Below are 14,694 nucleotides of genomic sequence, written 5' to 3'. Positions count from 1 at the left end.
GCCCCAAACGGGGCTGGTGTCAGGCTCCTTCCCTTCGTGCCCAACTCCCCGCTCCAGGTGGCACAGCCACGCTCGCCCCATCCCCACGCGTGCTTGTCAGAAGCGAGAACTCCTACACGGGCGATCAGCTCTTTCTGCAGCGATCCGAAATAGAAGCAGGGAAGCCCTTCAGCTGCACCGTGACTCATCCCTGGGACACAGCAGCTATTCCTGTAGAGCTCTGCCCGGCGTGGGGCAGCCCGCGCATGGCTCCGCAGATGGGCTGCATGGCACAGGGGGGACGTGCTCTGGCCCTGCCAGGGCTCACGGTGCTGGCCCTGCTTTTGTAGGGACTGCTGATCCTGAGGAATCGCATCCCGCAAGCACGGCGGTGAGCACTGCTGGTGGTGGTGCAGGGAGGTTCACCTTTGCTCGGGGGAAGGGGAAAAGCTGTGCTGCTCCACGCTGCAGACATCACGAAAGTGGGTACAGATTTCCACAAATAAAAATAGGGACATGAAAAATGGGAAGGGATAAACGACTGCTCGACACGCGCCACATATCCACCCAGGCCAGGCTTGGCAGCCAGGCTCTCCCAGCTGGGCTTTGTTTGTCAGGAAACAACGCCGAGCACTCACCAAGAAGGAAATCCCTATCAGCACAACCTGCCACCTTCCCACCGCCTCGGCCCAGCCCAGCCCCAAAGGCCGGGGTGGTTTGTCCCATGGCAGGAGGCAGGAAAGGAGGTGAGCGAGGATGCTCCAGTGCCACGAACCCCTCTGGAACCGCCTCCCTGCATCATGACTGCTCCAGGCTCTGCATCCCCACCAGGTCTGGGCACCCTGCAGAGGAGAAGGAAGGGACCAGCACACCCCTGAGGGCAGGGAGCCCTCACCCCCAAACCCAAACCCATCCCGGCTCAGCACGAGGAGCCGTGTGAGTACTGCACCTGCCCCAGCAGCACGGGGCAGCCCAGCACCACACGGCCTTGTATGCCCAGGTGGGAGCAGAGCAGAGGGCTTATGCAACAACGCAGGCCGGAGTGAAATATTTATCAGGGTATTTAAATAAGTAACACGCAGGAAGCCAGGCAGAAAGAACGAGGAGCGAGCGCACAAAGACGGGAAGGAAGCAGCACGGCCCAGCCACCCCCAGACCCGCCACGCCGTCCTCCCCCACGTCCCTCGATGTCCCCATCTCCCTGGGATCTGTGGTGTCCCCAGCCCTGCAGGGACACCCCCTTCCTGTCCTTCACCCACAGAAGTGCTTCCTGCAGACTCTGAGAGCCCCACCTTTGCATTTCAAGTTAAAATAAACAAACAACCCCCCAGCCCTTAGCTCTGGGTGTAGGCAACACTTCAGGCCCCCATCCGTCCCCAGGCAGCTGAGCCCAACCCCAAAGTAGAGACCAGAGTCAGTAGAAACCTTTATTAAACACGAAGCTCAGAGGAACACAAGCTTGTTAAAAGGCAGTAAGTGAAAGTGCGGCTCCAGCCCGGCCCAGGGCCCCCCCTTCCTCCCTGCCACCCCCCCAGACCCTTGGGCCAGGGAGGAGGAACCAAACCCCAGAAGGGGCTCGGCCTGGATGGCTGCACGGGAATTTAGAAGAGAAAACCTGGAGACAATGTTTGGTCCTCACCGGCACCAGGGGGTGGGGATGCTCCCCGGCCCCATGCACCCCCAGGACCCCCCCATCCCTGGGGGACACACACACGGCCCCATTCCTGTCCCATCGCCCTTCCCATGGCCACCTGGCACGGCAGGGGCTTTGCCAGCACCCCGTTTGGGGGCAAAAGCAAAGCTGGGGTGTGCCAGCGGACCCCCGCCGGGGCCCTCCACCAGCACCGTTCCCCCCCCCACTTCATGCCCCACTCTTGCTCCCCCTGCCCACCACGTCCTGGGAGAGCTCCCACACGGCATAAATAATAAATAAATACCCCACGCTCAGCCGGGCACGGTGCCCTCCCCGCACAGGGGGGGCTCACAGCGACCCAGCACCCCCACACCTCCGCCAGCCCCTTCCCAGCATAAGGAAACCTCCCGGCACCCCCACACTGCCGCACGCCTCCCCCCCCCGGCCCCTCCCAGGAAACGAAACGCTGTCCCCAGGGAACCAAAATAAATTAATCCAATCTATACACAGGACTGCTTAAAGCTCTGCCACGGGCACCCCCGTGGCGAGGGGGCACCGAGAGGGAAGCCCCCCCCCGCACCCCAGCATCCCCCCCCCCCCAAGGACCAGAGCTGCCCTGAGCGGCGCTGGGCTCGGTCACACCGCAGCGAGATGCTGGAGGGGAAGGAAATATTGCAGGGGGGTGGTGAGAGGGCCTGTGGCCGCTGCACCGCCGAGGGACACCCCCAGGAAAGGCACCAGAAACCACGCAGAGGCAAAGCCGGGCACGGGGCGGCCGTCCCCTGTTCTGCCCCACGGCCCCTTGGCTTCAGGGGGCTTCGCCCTCGGCGGCTGCGCCTGGACGCGGGCACCCGCCTGCCTCAGAAGTCCAAGGGCGTGAAGTCCCCAAAGTCACAGTCGAAGAGCTCACTGATGCCCTCGCCCTCCTCCAGGCCGAAGTGGTAATCCTGCGGCTGCGGCGGCGACAGGGCAATGAACTCGTCCGCCAAGAAGCCCGAGAAATCGTCCTTGCTCTGCTCCAGGAGGGCGTCCATGGAGGCCAGCGGCGAGAGGCTCACCTCCTCGGCGGGACACTTGCTGGGCAGCACGCTGGCACCTGGCAGCAGGGCCTCTGTGGGGACACAAAGTGACTCTCAGCCCCATGACACACCACAGAACAGCACCTCTGGGCAATGCTCCGCACCACCACCGAGAAAGCTCGCATGGCACGTCCTGAAGAGCTTGGAAACATCCAGGTCATCAGGACAGCGTGGCCCAAACTGCTCATGGGGTGCCGGGACGGAGAGGCCCAGCGACCTCTCCTTGGCACACACCTCCAAGGCTGCCTCTGCCGAGCTCAGCACGGCGCAGACCATCGCTGCTGGTGGGCAGCCGGGGAAACACGAGCGCGGAGGCCAAGCCACCCATAACGGGCAGCAAAAACACAGCCCGAGCATCGCCTGCAGCCCCGCACCCTCACCCCAGGGCTCGTGGGGCTTGAGCCATGCAGAGCCCAGGCACTGCCCCCAGCCCCGCCGCCCACCTTGCTCGCCGGGCAGCAGCGGCATGTTGATGTCCTGGGCGGGATGCAGGAGAGGGGAGGCTCTGGGCTGCGACGAGCCGGGGGACAACTCCTCTGAAGGCGCTTTGAAGGGACTCTTGACGGGGCTGCAGACCCCCGAGCTGTCCTCGGGGCAGAGGAACACGTCAATGGGGCCCTGAGTGCTTTTCACGGAGACCTGGAAAGCCTGGGGAAAAGGCAGGACGGGTGAGACACGGTGTGGGGGAACACCCAGGGAGCCCAGGAGGGTTACCAAGGGCTCTGCAGAGCTGGGGAGGGACTGGGGAGGGCCCCCACTCACCTCCGTCGGGTCCGAGACCTGGAGCTGGGTCTCCGGGGGGGCTTTGATAACCATCACCATTTGCTCCGAGGGGTCCACAATGCTCCGGAGGTCCTGGCAGGTGACGTAGGCTGCGGTGTGGCGGGTCAAGGAGCAGACACGGGGACGCCTTCACGCACCGAGCCCCACATGGGCAACCACAGGCGCCGGGGCTCGACTGCCCCCAGCCCTCCAACCCCGCCAGACCCGGCCCGGCCCCGCACGGAAGGATATTGCTGGTTGGCGGGGTCCTCGGTGAGCAGCCGCAGCTGCACCGTGCACGTCTGGATGAGGTCGTCCAGCTGCCGCTCGGCCGCCTGCAGCTCCCGCAGCTCCTTCTCCAGCAGCCGGTGCTGGCTGGAGGCCCCCGCGGCGGCCTGGCTGCCCCTGCAGGACACACGGGGGCTGTCACCTCCCCCTCCGGCTGTCCCACGCAGCCAGCACCCCCCCACGGCCATCTCCACGGTCATCACCGCCACTGCTCCGAGCGTCCCCCCTCCCCGTCCCTGGGGACGTACAGCCACTGGATGTTGTTCTTGGACTTCTTGGTGATGAGCTGGATGCCCTCCAGGACGTTGGTGATGTCGTAGATTCGCCTCTTCTGCACCTTCAGCACCTCGGCCGCCCAGTTGAGGTCCACCACGCCGTCGGGCGACTTGCTCAGCAGCTCCAGAAAGCGCTTGGTGGTGAGGTTCAGCGAGGTTTCGTAGCGGGACTTCTCCCCGGGAGACTTCACCCCTGCCAGCGGGCGAGGACAAGCAGCATTCAGCCACTGCAGGAACCCAGCCCTGGAGCCGGGAGGCCCCCAGACCACCCCGGTGCCACCTCGCTCTGCATGACCCCAAGGTCTATTTTTTGGGGGCAGGAGGGTCCTCCCCGGGAAGGCTGCTGCAGGACCCCGGGGCAGGGCTCTGCCAGCTGCACTCGATTGCGAGCGTGAGCTGGGCTGTGGCACCAAGGCCTGGGCTTGGTGGCTCACACGGGGACACTGCAGGGTGGCAGGAGTGCATGCAGGAGGCTGCGGTGACAAGGACAGCCCCAGGGGCAGGGACGGGGCCCCTCAGCTGGGCAGGGCGGCCCCTGCAGGGGGTCCTCGCCCCCAGCCCAGCGCACAGCGGCGCAGTTTGGGGACAGCGCGGTTACAGCCGGCCCGGCCTGACCCCGGGACGCGGCGCGGTGAGGTCTGGCCGCGGTGCCGGTACCTTTGCCGGGGTTCCTGGGCTTGCCGCGGGCGGCGGGCAGGCTCTCGGCTATGTACTGGTGGTCGCTCTCCAGATTCAGCTTGCGCTTCACCTGCGGGACAGGGGCTCCTGAGCGGGGCGGCCGGCACCCGGCCCCCCCCCGGGCCTCCCCCCGGGGCTCTCGGCGCTGCCTCCCCCCCCCCGGCAGGAGGCGGCCCCCGCCCGCGGCTTCCGGAGCGCCGGGGCCGGGCAGGGCCTGGCTCGGCCCGCGGGGCACCGCGTGGCACGGCCCGGCCCGGCCCCTCGCCGCCCCCCTGCACCCGCCCCATCCCCCCCCCGTCCCGGGGGTTACCGGCGGGCGCCCCAGTGCCGGGCGGCGGGGCGCGGCTCCGGGCCGGGCGGGCTGCGGCGTGGCGAAGAGCAGGAGGTCGGCGTCGGGGCGGCAGCCGCCCGCGGGCTCCTCGGCGGAGGAGACGATGAGGAGGTGCGGGGAGGAGCTGCCCAGCAGCGCCGCCAGCCCCGCCGAGCCGCCCGCCGCCGCCGCCGCCATGGCTCAGGGGCCGGGCGGCGGGGCCGGGGCCGGGGCGGGGGCCGGGGCGCGCCCCATGCCGGGCGCGGGGCCGCTCCGCGCCGCGCCACCGCCGGGCAGTCCCCGCGCTCCGGCCCCGCGCGCCTTTGCGCGCCAAATCCTTTTTGCCGCGAAAGCGGCGCCAGGCTGGGCGCGCCCGCCCATTGGCTGCGCCCTTCGGGCGGAGGCGCCCCATTGGTCGGAGCCGTCGGGGAGAGGGGCGGTGCCGGCCGCTCATTGGTCGAGCGGGGCGGCGGCGGACGCGCTGACAGGCGGCCAATCCGAGGCGCCGCGCCGAGGCGGGGGCCAATCGCGGGGCGGCTCCGGGACGCGGAGCGCGCCCGCGCCTTAAAGGGGAAGCGGCGGCGGCCGCGGGCACGGCGCGCCCGGAGCGGCCCCGGGGGCACGGCCACGGGCACGGCCCCGCCGCGGGGCCCGGCAGCCGGGTGGGGCAGGGCCGCGCCCCCCGCCGGCACCCCCGGCTGCAGGGCCCTGATAAGAGCCCCGCGTGGGAGGGCAGAGCTCAGAGAACCCAAAACGAGGGAATCCGACCCCAAAACGCCCCCGGGGGCCCGGGGGGCTTGGGGCGAGGAGCGGTGGGGCCGGGCCGGGAGCCCCCAGCCCCGCACGGAGCCGCTGCCGCCCCCCGTGCTGGGGCAGGGCTCGGGCAGGGCTCCCCGCTGGGCTGCTGGGCCCTTGCCGTGTCCCGCCAGCAGCAGTCGGAGCAGCTGCCTGCGAGCTGCCGGGGGGGGGACACGCACAAAGCCCACCCCAGGGGCTGCCGGCGCTGCCCGTCCCTGGGGAGCCCCGGCCGGGCCAGGCAGGGTTTGGCAGGAGGCAGCTGCCGCACCAGCTGCTCCCTCACACACACACACAAAGGCCGGGGGCAGCTGGGGGGGCTGGCAGCCTGAGCGTTTATTTATTTATTTTTATCCCCCCCCCCAATTCACAGGGAGGTTTATTCAGAAGCAGCAGGCTGAGCCCTGCACCGTGCCCCCCCACACCCCCGCCCGCACGGCTTGGCTGTGCCACGGGGCCGCGGTGCCAAATCTGCGAGGTGGTGCTGGAAAAGGGCAGGTGCGAGGACAAACGGGAGGCAAACCGGGAGGCAAACCCTCACTGCAGCAAATGCTGCGGGGACAGGGGGACGGGGGCTTCCCCTGCATGCAGATGAACCCCCCCGGCACAGCTGCAGGGGCTGCTGCTCCCACAGCCCTCTCCATCACCGACAGGGTCAGGCCACCACGCTCTGGCCACCAGCGGGATTTATCCCGTTGCTGTCATGATTTTTGGCTGCCTCCAAAGCAGGTGTGTGCAAGCAGCTCCCGGCTGTGGGAGCACGCAGCAAGGAGGGCTGGAAGGATGCAACCTGCAGGAACAGGCTGGACCCAAACAGTGCTTTGTGTTTGGAGAGGCCAGAGGGGATGTGTGGGCCTGCCTGCCAGGCACACCTCCTTCATGCATGCAGCTGGCAAGATGCAGAGGATGCTGCTTCATTCCCGATTCGGGCTGGAGCACCCCGAGCTCATCCAGCCTTAGCACGCAGAACCCCCAAAGCGTTTATTGTCCCTGCCAGCTGCAGCCCGGCCCCGCTCTCTGCAGCTGTGAGCTGTGAGCTGAGAGCTGTGCTCAGCTCGCACACCGGCACAACCGCACCCGCACGACTTCCTCCAGCGGGCATCCTGCTGCTGCTCTGGGTGGGTTGGCTCAGCTGGTGGCACAGAGACACCGAGGAGAGGAGCCACTCAGCTGGTGGCACCAAGAAGAGGTTCTCCATGCTTCCTTTTACCTCCATGGCACACCTCCTCTGTAGCTCTCAGCTCTAAAGAGGCACCCAGATCATTTGTGTAAGTCCTTATTTTTCTTAGCTAATGGAAGAGGCAGACTCAGCCCTGTGTTCTTTGGGAGCTGCACGCTTTCTGAAGCCACCTGCCCACGTCAGCGATGGGTTGCAAGGTACCGAGGAACAGCCTGCCCTAAAATCACCCCAGGGAGCCCAAAGGAGCCAGGCTGACTTCATGCTGCAATGCAAGAGCTGGTCCTGTTCATTCCTGCTCACACCGAGCACGTCCAGTTGGCACACGTCACGAATCGTACAACCCAGCCCCAGTTTGACTCACTTGGTCTGAAGATACAGCAACACCTGAGAGGTCCAAGCAGCCAGTACAGGGGGAAGTTCGTGCTTCAGGAAGATGACAGGCACCCCAGTTTGTCTCTGGGGATGGGATCCTTCCCAAGGGGCTGCAGCAGGTCAGGCTGGTGGCTTGGTAAATCCAGCACTGGCTATTGGGAGCAGGTAATGTGAGGGCATGGCTCATTCAAAAAACCCTCTCTGCATTACTGCTCTGCAGACAGGACTAGTAGCACGCAGTAATTAAGCATTACTTTAAATAGTTTAGCCTCATAATGATGACAGTAAAAAAAAAAAGTCAAAAAATTAGTTTATTATTATTATTATTATAGAAAGCACAACATGATCTTCAAAACCCAACTATACAGAAATAATCTGCAAAGGAGGTGAGCAGAAATCTTACAGCAGGCTGACTGCTGCACCGGCTGCACAGGAAGCTGATTCACAGCAGACAGAGCTACTCCAGCCCCACTGCCCCTTCCTTCACACTGCTTAAACCCCCCGGGGAGTTGCCACAAGCATTCTGATTGGCATCATCACAAGTTACCTGAGGTTATGGACTTAGCGTTATCCTACGCCATCCGACAATCAGGACCTGGACTACATAGCAATTATGAATGCAAAATACAGCGAGGCCAAAACCAGAGGTAACAATATTTGCATTACAGAGCATTTAATTTGTTTCTCCCCTCCTCATCACAAGTCTCATAAAGAAATGAGAGAGAAGCAAATTCTACGTAAAGGAGAAAAAGTTACCTCCTCCAACAATCTGGTGTGAACACACAGGTTGAGAATTCAAGATTAGCACCCCTAAAACACTAACAGTGGCAGCCAGACATGGCACTGGGCAGCATTACGCCTCGTTTTTTCTACTCCTTATCAGGTGGATTTCAAAACCAGCACCAGAAAGGCGAGCACAGGCTGCTCAGGTTAGCAGGATCCAGGCAGACAAACACAACCTGACAAATAGGAAACAGTGCGCGGCTCAGGGTATTTTCCAAAGGTCGTGTTTGTGCTGAGGCAGTGAAAATGAGCTTGAGTCATACCAGTTTCTCCTTCGAGAGGATACCCGCAGTGGTTACTGGTTCCTTCACTAGCACCAGCCATCCACGAAGGCTCCCAGCTGGCTGCAGAGCTCAGGGTGCAGGGGGGATGTTCTGAACACCCCTGCTTCAGGAGCCTGAGGCCATCCCATCATTGCCACCCCACACCCAGCTCGGTTTAAAGCAGAGCTTAAACTTCTCCACCGGGGCAAGGAAGTCTTGCAGCACCGACACCAAAGATCTTCTGCAGTTTTTCTTTCAGAATGACCCTCTCCTGAACTGCACAGATCAGATGCAGTACCTCAGCTAAACCAAATATCACGCACCCATTCAGCTTTCACCCTTGTTAAATAATGTAATTGTCCCGGACACGTTTCCTTCAGCAATCCTGAAAAAGCACACTAATGTAAGAGCAATTTTCCAAAGAGAAGTGAAGCACAGCAGGTATGCCAGGGCAGCATGCGGCGGCTGTAAATAACCCTCAGCTCGCTTTGTTCACTCATAAAATAAATGATTAATAGCTCAGGATACAGAGTCAAGGCTTGGTGAAAACTTTTGATCAGTTCAATTCATTAACCTTTAAAGTTCCCTCTGTAAAAGAGGCTTAAAATCTGAAGGAGGAGCATCAATTTAAAACGAACACACCAGTTTTATCCAGAAATCCCCATTTTTGACAAACCGAGCTAAACATGGAGATGCTCTGCTCCTCTTTCGAGGCGCTCAGCATCTCAGAGTCAGGTGGCTGAGAAGAAATAAGAAGAGGAAATAAGGTCGACATAGACAAACAAAAGCATGTTCATCTTAAAATTCAAAACTGATCAGGGTCGGGGAGAAAAAACGGCTCTCTTTTGTGATTCCTTCAGCATTCGGCCGATTCGCAGGTGGCTTCCCAACTGTCTCTTTATTCCTTTTGGTTTTAATGCTAATAAAAAGGAACACAAACAGGGGACTCAATTCCTTACACAATGCGCTGGGGGAGGGCAGGGAGTGTCACTTATGTATCCAAAAGTCTGACTCAGACAAATTACTTCTAGTTCGCTTCCTTACTACACGCCCGCATTGTTCCGGCACATCGGCAGCATAAGGGGTCCGGCCCCAGCTATCTGGTGGCAGAAGAGGCAACGTGCACTAATGCCGTTAAGGAACCGTCCCAATTACCTCCCCGGGGAAAGCAGTGACTTGCAGCTTAGCGCCCTGCCCGCACACAGCAGGAGCACAAACCGTCCCCCAAAGCGCAGCGAACGGCGGCTGCACAGAACCTGCTCCTGGGACGAGCTGCACTTCGCTTCCAGGGACAGCAGCTGGTTCCTGGGTCACCAGTACAGATGGTTGGAGTCTCAGGCACGATTTACTTTGAAAGTGAGGTTGGCGGTAGATTCCCAAGAGAAAAAGGGCAGTTTGAACCAAGGACGACCGGCGGCCAGTTGCCAAGTTGCTGCTGGAGCCCTGCTGTTGGCTTGATTCTGCCACCTAGAGAGGACAGAGGTACTGCGTGTGGCAGCACAAAAAGGACATTTCCCTCTGACTTCACGACTAGCAGAAGCACATCAGCTCACGTGGAAGAGAACTGTAAGCCCTTCTCCTGAAAGAACACCGGCAATTTGTTCAAAACGTTAAAAACTTCAAATAGACACAGCTCAGATGTGAGCCAGGCCGCAGCGTGTGCTGCAGTAACTACTCGTGGCCTGGGGTTTGTCAGTCTAACAGTTTTAGGAAGAAATTCTCAAGCCATTGCTCTGAGATTCTGGAAGTTTTCTCAAATCCCACCAAAGGCTGTTCAGCAACATCAGCTCAATATTAACACGCTCGTTCAGAACCACATTGAGGCTTCTGCCACAAAGGTCAGGTGCAGCACTCCCCTGTCAGGACACCCGGCCTCAGGCATCCACCAGTGGAGCAAAAACAGACACGATACTTACACAGAAATCACAACTCAGCTACAGCTTCATGTTTTTTTCTCCCTCTACTTGAATCTTTGAGATCACCAAGACAAAAGAAAATATTGAACTAGAAAGAAGTGCAAAAACAGTTCCTAACTTCTCCAGGCCCAGAAAAATTGACAAAATTCTGTTCCGTGTTCCAACCCCAACATTCCAGATGGACCATGACAGCAGGTAAAGGGACCACAGGTGATGGTAAAGTAATACCTTGTTTTCTGGGCACAAAGAAGAATATGTCACGGATCTGCATGGGATGAGCACAAGGATGCTTCCATCTCTGCACTGAGACTTCACAGCACACGTAGCTCCCCTCAGTGTCAGATGTAGGTCAAGACTGAAAAGAAGACTTGATTTCTACTCAAGCTGAGCCTCTCTGGATGAGATTCGATCCTGAACCTCACAGCAACAGACAGGCTGTGGGGAGGGGAACATTCAACTCTCCATCTTGGTGACACAGAGCGTGGAAAAATAAAAAGCAAAGCAGCACTCAGAAGATGCACAGTAGTAATAAAAAAGTTTATGAGATGAAGGAAAAACATCTTTAAGATATCAAGAATTTTTTCCTACACAGAAGGTACCTGAATTTGGACTTCCTATTCCAGTCATACCATTAAATACAACAAATTGCTAGAGCTTGGATTGTAAAGAGGAGACTGCAAAAAATGATGAAGAGCACCATCAGTGGGATTATGAAACAACAAGGTCAGGATGGAAAAGTGGATGTGTACACGGACGGCTAACTTCTTTTAGACAACAGAAGGTAAAAGAGCAAGAAACAAATAATATTGACTGAGACAAAAGGGAACAGCACAGGGAGCTTATTGACTCTTGTGATATCACACTGAAATAATTCCTGATGTACTGGTTTTACACAGCATCATTAAGTGAATGACTGGATTAGTGTCACACAGACCTATCAGCGCTTAATGCTGTTAACAGTTTGATTTCATCAACTCGAAAAGTTTTTGTTTTGATGAAATGGAGCATTTCTCAGCTGGCCGGTCAACCCTCAGTGAAGGCCTGGCACGTGCTGTTTGTGGGACTCAGCAGTGCATTTAAAGGAAGAGCCACCTGAATACTCCTCCGTGACCTCAGCCTGGCCCAGCGACAGGACTGCAGCAGCTACGTGTAGCTTGATGACAGCGAGGTCGTCCCACTGGTGCAGGGGGTGGACTCTGGACCCACGGGCTTCCACCAAAGCGAAAGTGCATCTCACTGCTACGTATAAAGTACCCAGCGTGACAGCCGAGGGCACGCAATGTGCCTCAGCCGGTTTTCAAAGGAGTTTATATTGCGTAACTGTTTCTGGTATTTAATTTAAGCAGCTTTCAAAAGCTTTACAAATAAGTTTTAAATAATTACAGGGTATTAAGTTAGTGCACTGGGTAGAAAGACAGATGCAGCCCAAGTGGATGAAAGAAACTGAGAAAAAAAATATTCATTCCAAGCCTGATTTACCAGACTCCTGTGAGAGAATCTCAGAAGTTTTAATCTCAAACATCTTATTGCCTCCCTGAGAGAAGAAAGATTGCAGAGGAACTCTCTTAGGGAGCACACAACCTTCCTTGCAATATTTTAGAAATCAAGAAATTATGTCTCAGCTTCCAGAACTGAGCAGGGCTCCCACTCCCATCTTCCCACGACAGGGAGCACAGCAGCGCAGAAAAATGCTTCCATCTCGTGAGCACCCAGAGAACTCCTAGAGCATTTTTTCCATGATTAGACCTATTCCCCAATTACTGTCAAGCTGCCATTTTACGAGCATATTTCCTTTCTTAAAAGGAAACAAAAACCCAACCAACCAAACAGAAAAAAACATTCACAGGAAAAATAAGGCATCTTTAAAAGAAGACTGATTTTAACTGAAGGTTCCCAAGGCATGCCTCTCCCTGAGGCATTGCAACAAGTTTCTGCGGGGTATTAACTCGCTCTAAACAGAGCTAGTAGAAGACTGATCAGAACATTTTGGTCAGGACACAAGAGGCAACTCTCCTTGACAGAAGTTAATTAAAAAAATAATAATAATAACCAGTCGAGAGCGACAGAACAACCTTTTCCCTTAGGTACCGTCATGTTCACAGGTGTTTTCCAAGGAACCAACTACTCGCTTGCAGGCTTTTTGTTGTAAATGAGGAAGTCCGAAACGTCGTGCCATACGTTACTGTCGTCATACAGATAGGTCATGGAGGCCTGCAGGGAGGGCTGCAGAGTCTGTCGGTGGTACTCAAAGAGCCAGAGAACTGTTCCCCACACCAGAGCAGCAACGAGTGGAAAGGGATCCTGCTTGGGCTGCGGGACATAGCCCTTCTCCACCGCCAGCCGAGACAAGCCAAACAGGATACGAGACAGCAGGTACATAACAATCTGCATAAAGATAAAACCCAGAGAACATTAGGAAGAGAACCTAGCCAGTAAACCTGGTCAGAGGAAGTGATTTAGAAGGGATAAGCTGTGCAAAAGGGGCAGGAACAGTTTACCCAACGTAACGGCAAACGGACTGTAGGTTCACATATCAAAAAATCTTAAACTGGAGATGTTTGTGTCTTCCTTATGTCCTCAAAGCCTTGCTTCCCTGCAGGTGCTCTCATTTAGTAAGCAGTAAATCACACCTGATGCAACAGATCTTTGCACAGTTGCAGCTCAGTTGCACAACTTTCATCTTTGCTAAGTTAACACTACCCCAGATGCTGCTGCCGATAGCCACAGAGCAGCCCTGTCACCCTGCCAAGCAGATACAGACAGGCTCAGTAGGGTGGACACATCCTAAAACCAGACCGAAGGTGCTGTCTTGCAGGGGATTGCACAAGTAGAATGCTTCTGATTAATCTGTGTCTGTGCTTTTCTGACCCAAACTGAAGTCGGTAACAACCAGCTCTAGATCAGACTCCCCCGAGCACCTTTTGTCAGTTTAAGCAGTTCAGTTAAGCGTAGCTCTGTAATCAATCGTTCTCTACAAATGACAAAGCCCAAGATTGTGGGTTTAACTCTACAAGCAAGCAGGCCAGGAGCGCAGAGGCAGGCAGTTACCACAGCTCAGAGAACGTGTGGGGGAACCAGGTGGCTTTGGGCTGCGAACCCGCTGTCCTAGATGCAACTCTGGAGGCCAAGCAGAGCTGCTAGCTCTCGAACTGCACTCTCTGTCCCGGAGGCACACAGCCACCTCTCCTACTGCTTGAGCGCAGAGCACTCAAAAGGAGAACTTGTGCAAAGAGCAATACCGTGAAGGGGTCCTGCTGCACAGCAAGAACCACCAGCACGATGCCGCGCTACACCGGCCAGTTCCCAGCACACAACCACCCACCCACTGGTCTTTTTGTCAACTCAACGTCCACCAAAGACATTTACCTGGCTGTTGACGGGATTGTTCTCACCGAACACTAACCAACCCCCAATGCAGGCTGCCAAGAAAGAATGAAATGGGATTTTTTTCCCCTGTAGCCAGGACTGCAACGCCATCAGCCCCTTGTAGGTGAACACAAAATACGCCAAGTTCCGGGAATGGGTGTACGTAGCCTGAGCGATCGACTTCAGTTTCTCTCTTAAACTGGACAAAAGAAAGAGACAATTAGGAGAGCAAACAGGCAGCACCACCAGCAACCAGCCCCGACCTTACCCCCCTCACCCTGCCCACCTCCACCGGCAGCTCTGGTACCCCACGGACACCTCCAGCTCTGTGAGGGGGGCACCCATTGGGGGTCAATCAACGCTCTGCTCACGCTGTGCTTTTGCCTGATTCTGCCAAGGCCCAACCCCCAGACAAGTGGCTGCCCTGCACACTGCATACACTTGTGTGTGTATTTCCATACACGTTATCCTGCTGGTTATTACAGCAGTGGGCTCACGGATCCTCCTGCTCTTAAACCCGGGCCTTAGGGGAACAGGGCCGGAGTGATGCGGGCCGGTACCTGCCGCTCCTGAACAGGAAAGTCATCACCAGGGCGTGGGGGGCGCGGATTTTTGCCCCGTAGCTGTGAAAACGAAGAGATACGGTGAGGTTTGGGGGGACACCACCAGGGGAGCACCCCAGGAGCGGGGCGAGCCCCCCCGGCACCCAGCAGAAGCCACCCCAGGGAGCGCGGTGCCCCCCCCGGCCGCCCCCCCCCGTCCCCATCGCGTCCCCGCGGCCCCATGTCCCCGTCCCACTCACACGGCTCCATTTCGGAAGCCCTTGATGGCGGCGAGCGCGGCGCGGTGGCGGCGCTGCCTGAGGAGGGCGTTGAGGGCGCGGAGCAGGGCCCGCAGCGGGACGCGGGGCGCGGGGCCCGGCGCTGCCCCCCCGCCCGCCATGGCGCCCGCCGCTCCCCGGCCCCTCAGGCTGCGGGACGGGGCCGCCCCCTGGCGGCGGGCGGGCGGGCGGGCG

At 58.4% G+C, this 14,694-nt stretch overlaps 2 protein-coding genes across 2 annotated transcripts; both read right to left on the bottom strand.

Annotated features, from left to right (window-relative positions):
• Positions 1–1,393: 1,393 nt before the first annotated feature.
• E2F1 (E2F transcription factor 1) lies at positions 1,394–5,337 on the bottom strand. Its single transcript, XM_068700837.1, has 7 exons — positions 5,005–5,337; positions 4,674–4,764; positions 3,990–4,209; positions 3,706–3,858; positions 3,454–3,568; positions 3,135–3,339; positions 1,394–2,723 (listed from the first exon to the last, which is right to left on the bottom strand). The coding sequence occupies exons 1-7, from the start codon at positions 5,200–5,202 to the stop codon at positions 2,473–2,475; spliced, it is 1,233 nt and encodes a 410-aa protein (XP_068556938.1). The 5' UTR covers positions 5,203–5,337; the 3' UTR covers positions 1,394–2,472.
• A 2,307-nt stretch (positions 5,338–7,644) lies between these two features.
• Positions 7,645–14,667, bottom strand: PXMP4 (peroxisomal membrane protein 4). Its single transcript, XM_068700839.1, has 4 exons — positions 14,482–14,667; positions 14,240–14,302; positions 13,680–13,878; positions 7,645–12,698 (listed from the first exon to the last, which is right to left on the bottom strand). Exons 1-4 carry the CDS (start codon positions 14,619–14,621, stop codon positions 12,435–12,437), a joined length of 666 nt encoding a protein of 221 aa, XP_068556940.1. The 5' UTR covers positions 14,622–14,667; the 3' UTR covers positions 7,645–12,434.
• Positions 14,668–14,694: the final 27 nt, after the last annotated feature.

This window comes from Anas acuta, chromosome 16 (genome assembly GCF_963932015.1).
Source record: "Anas acuta chromosome 16, bAnaAcu1.1, whole genome shotgun sequence".
Taxonomy (NCBI): Eukaryota; Metazoa; Chordata; class Aves; order Anseriformes; family Anatidae; genus Anas; species Anas acuta.
This window is presented reverse-complemented; position numbering and strand designations above follow the sequence as displayed.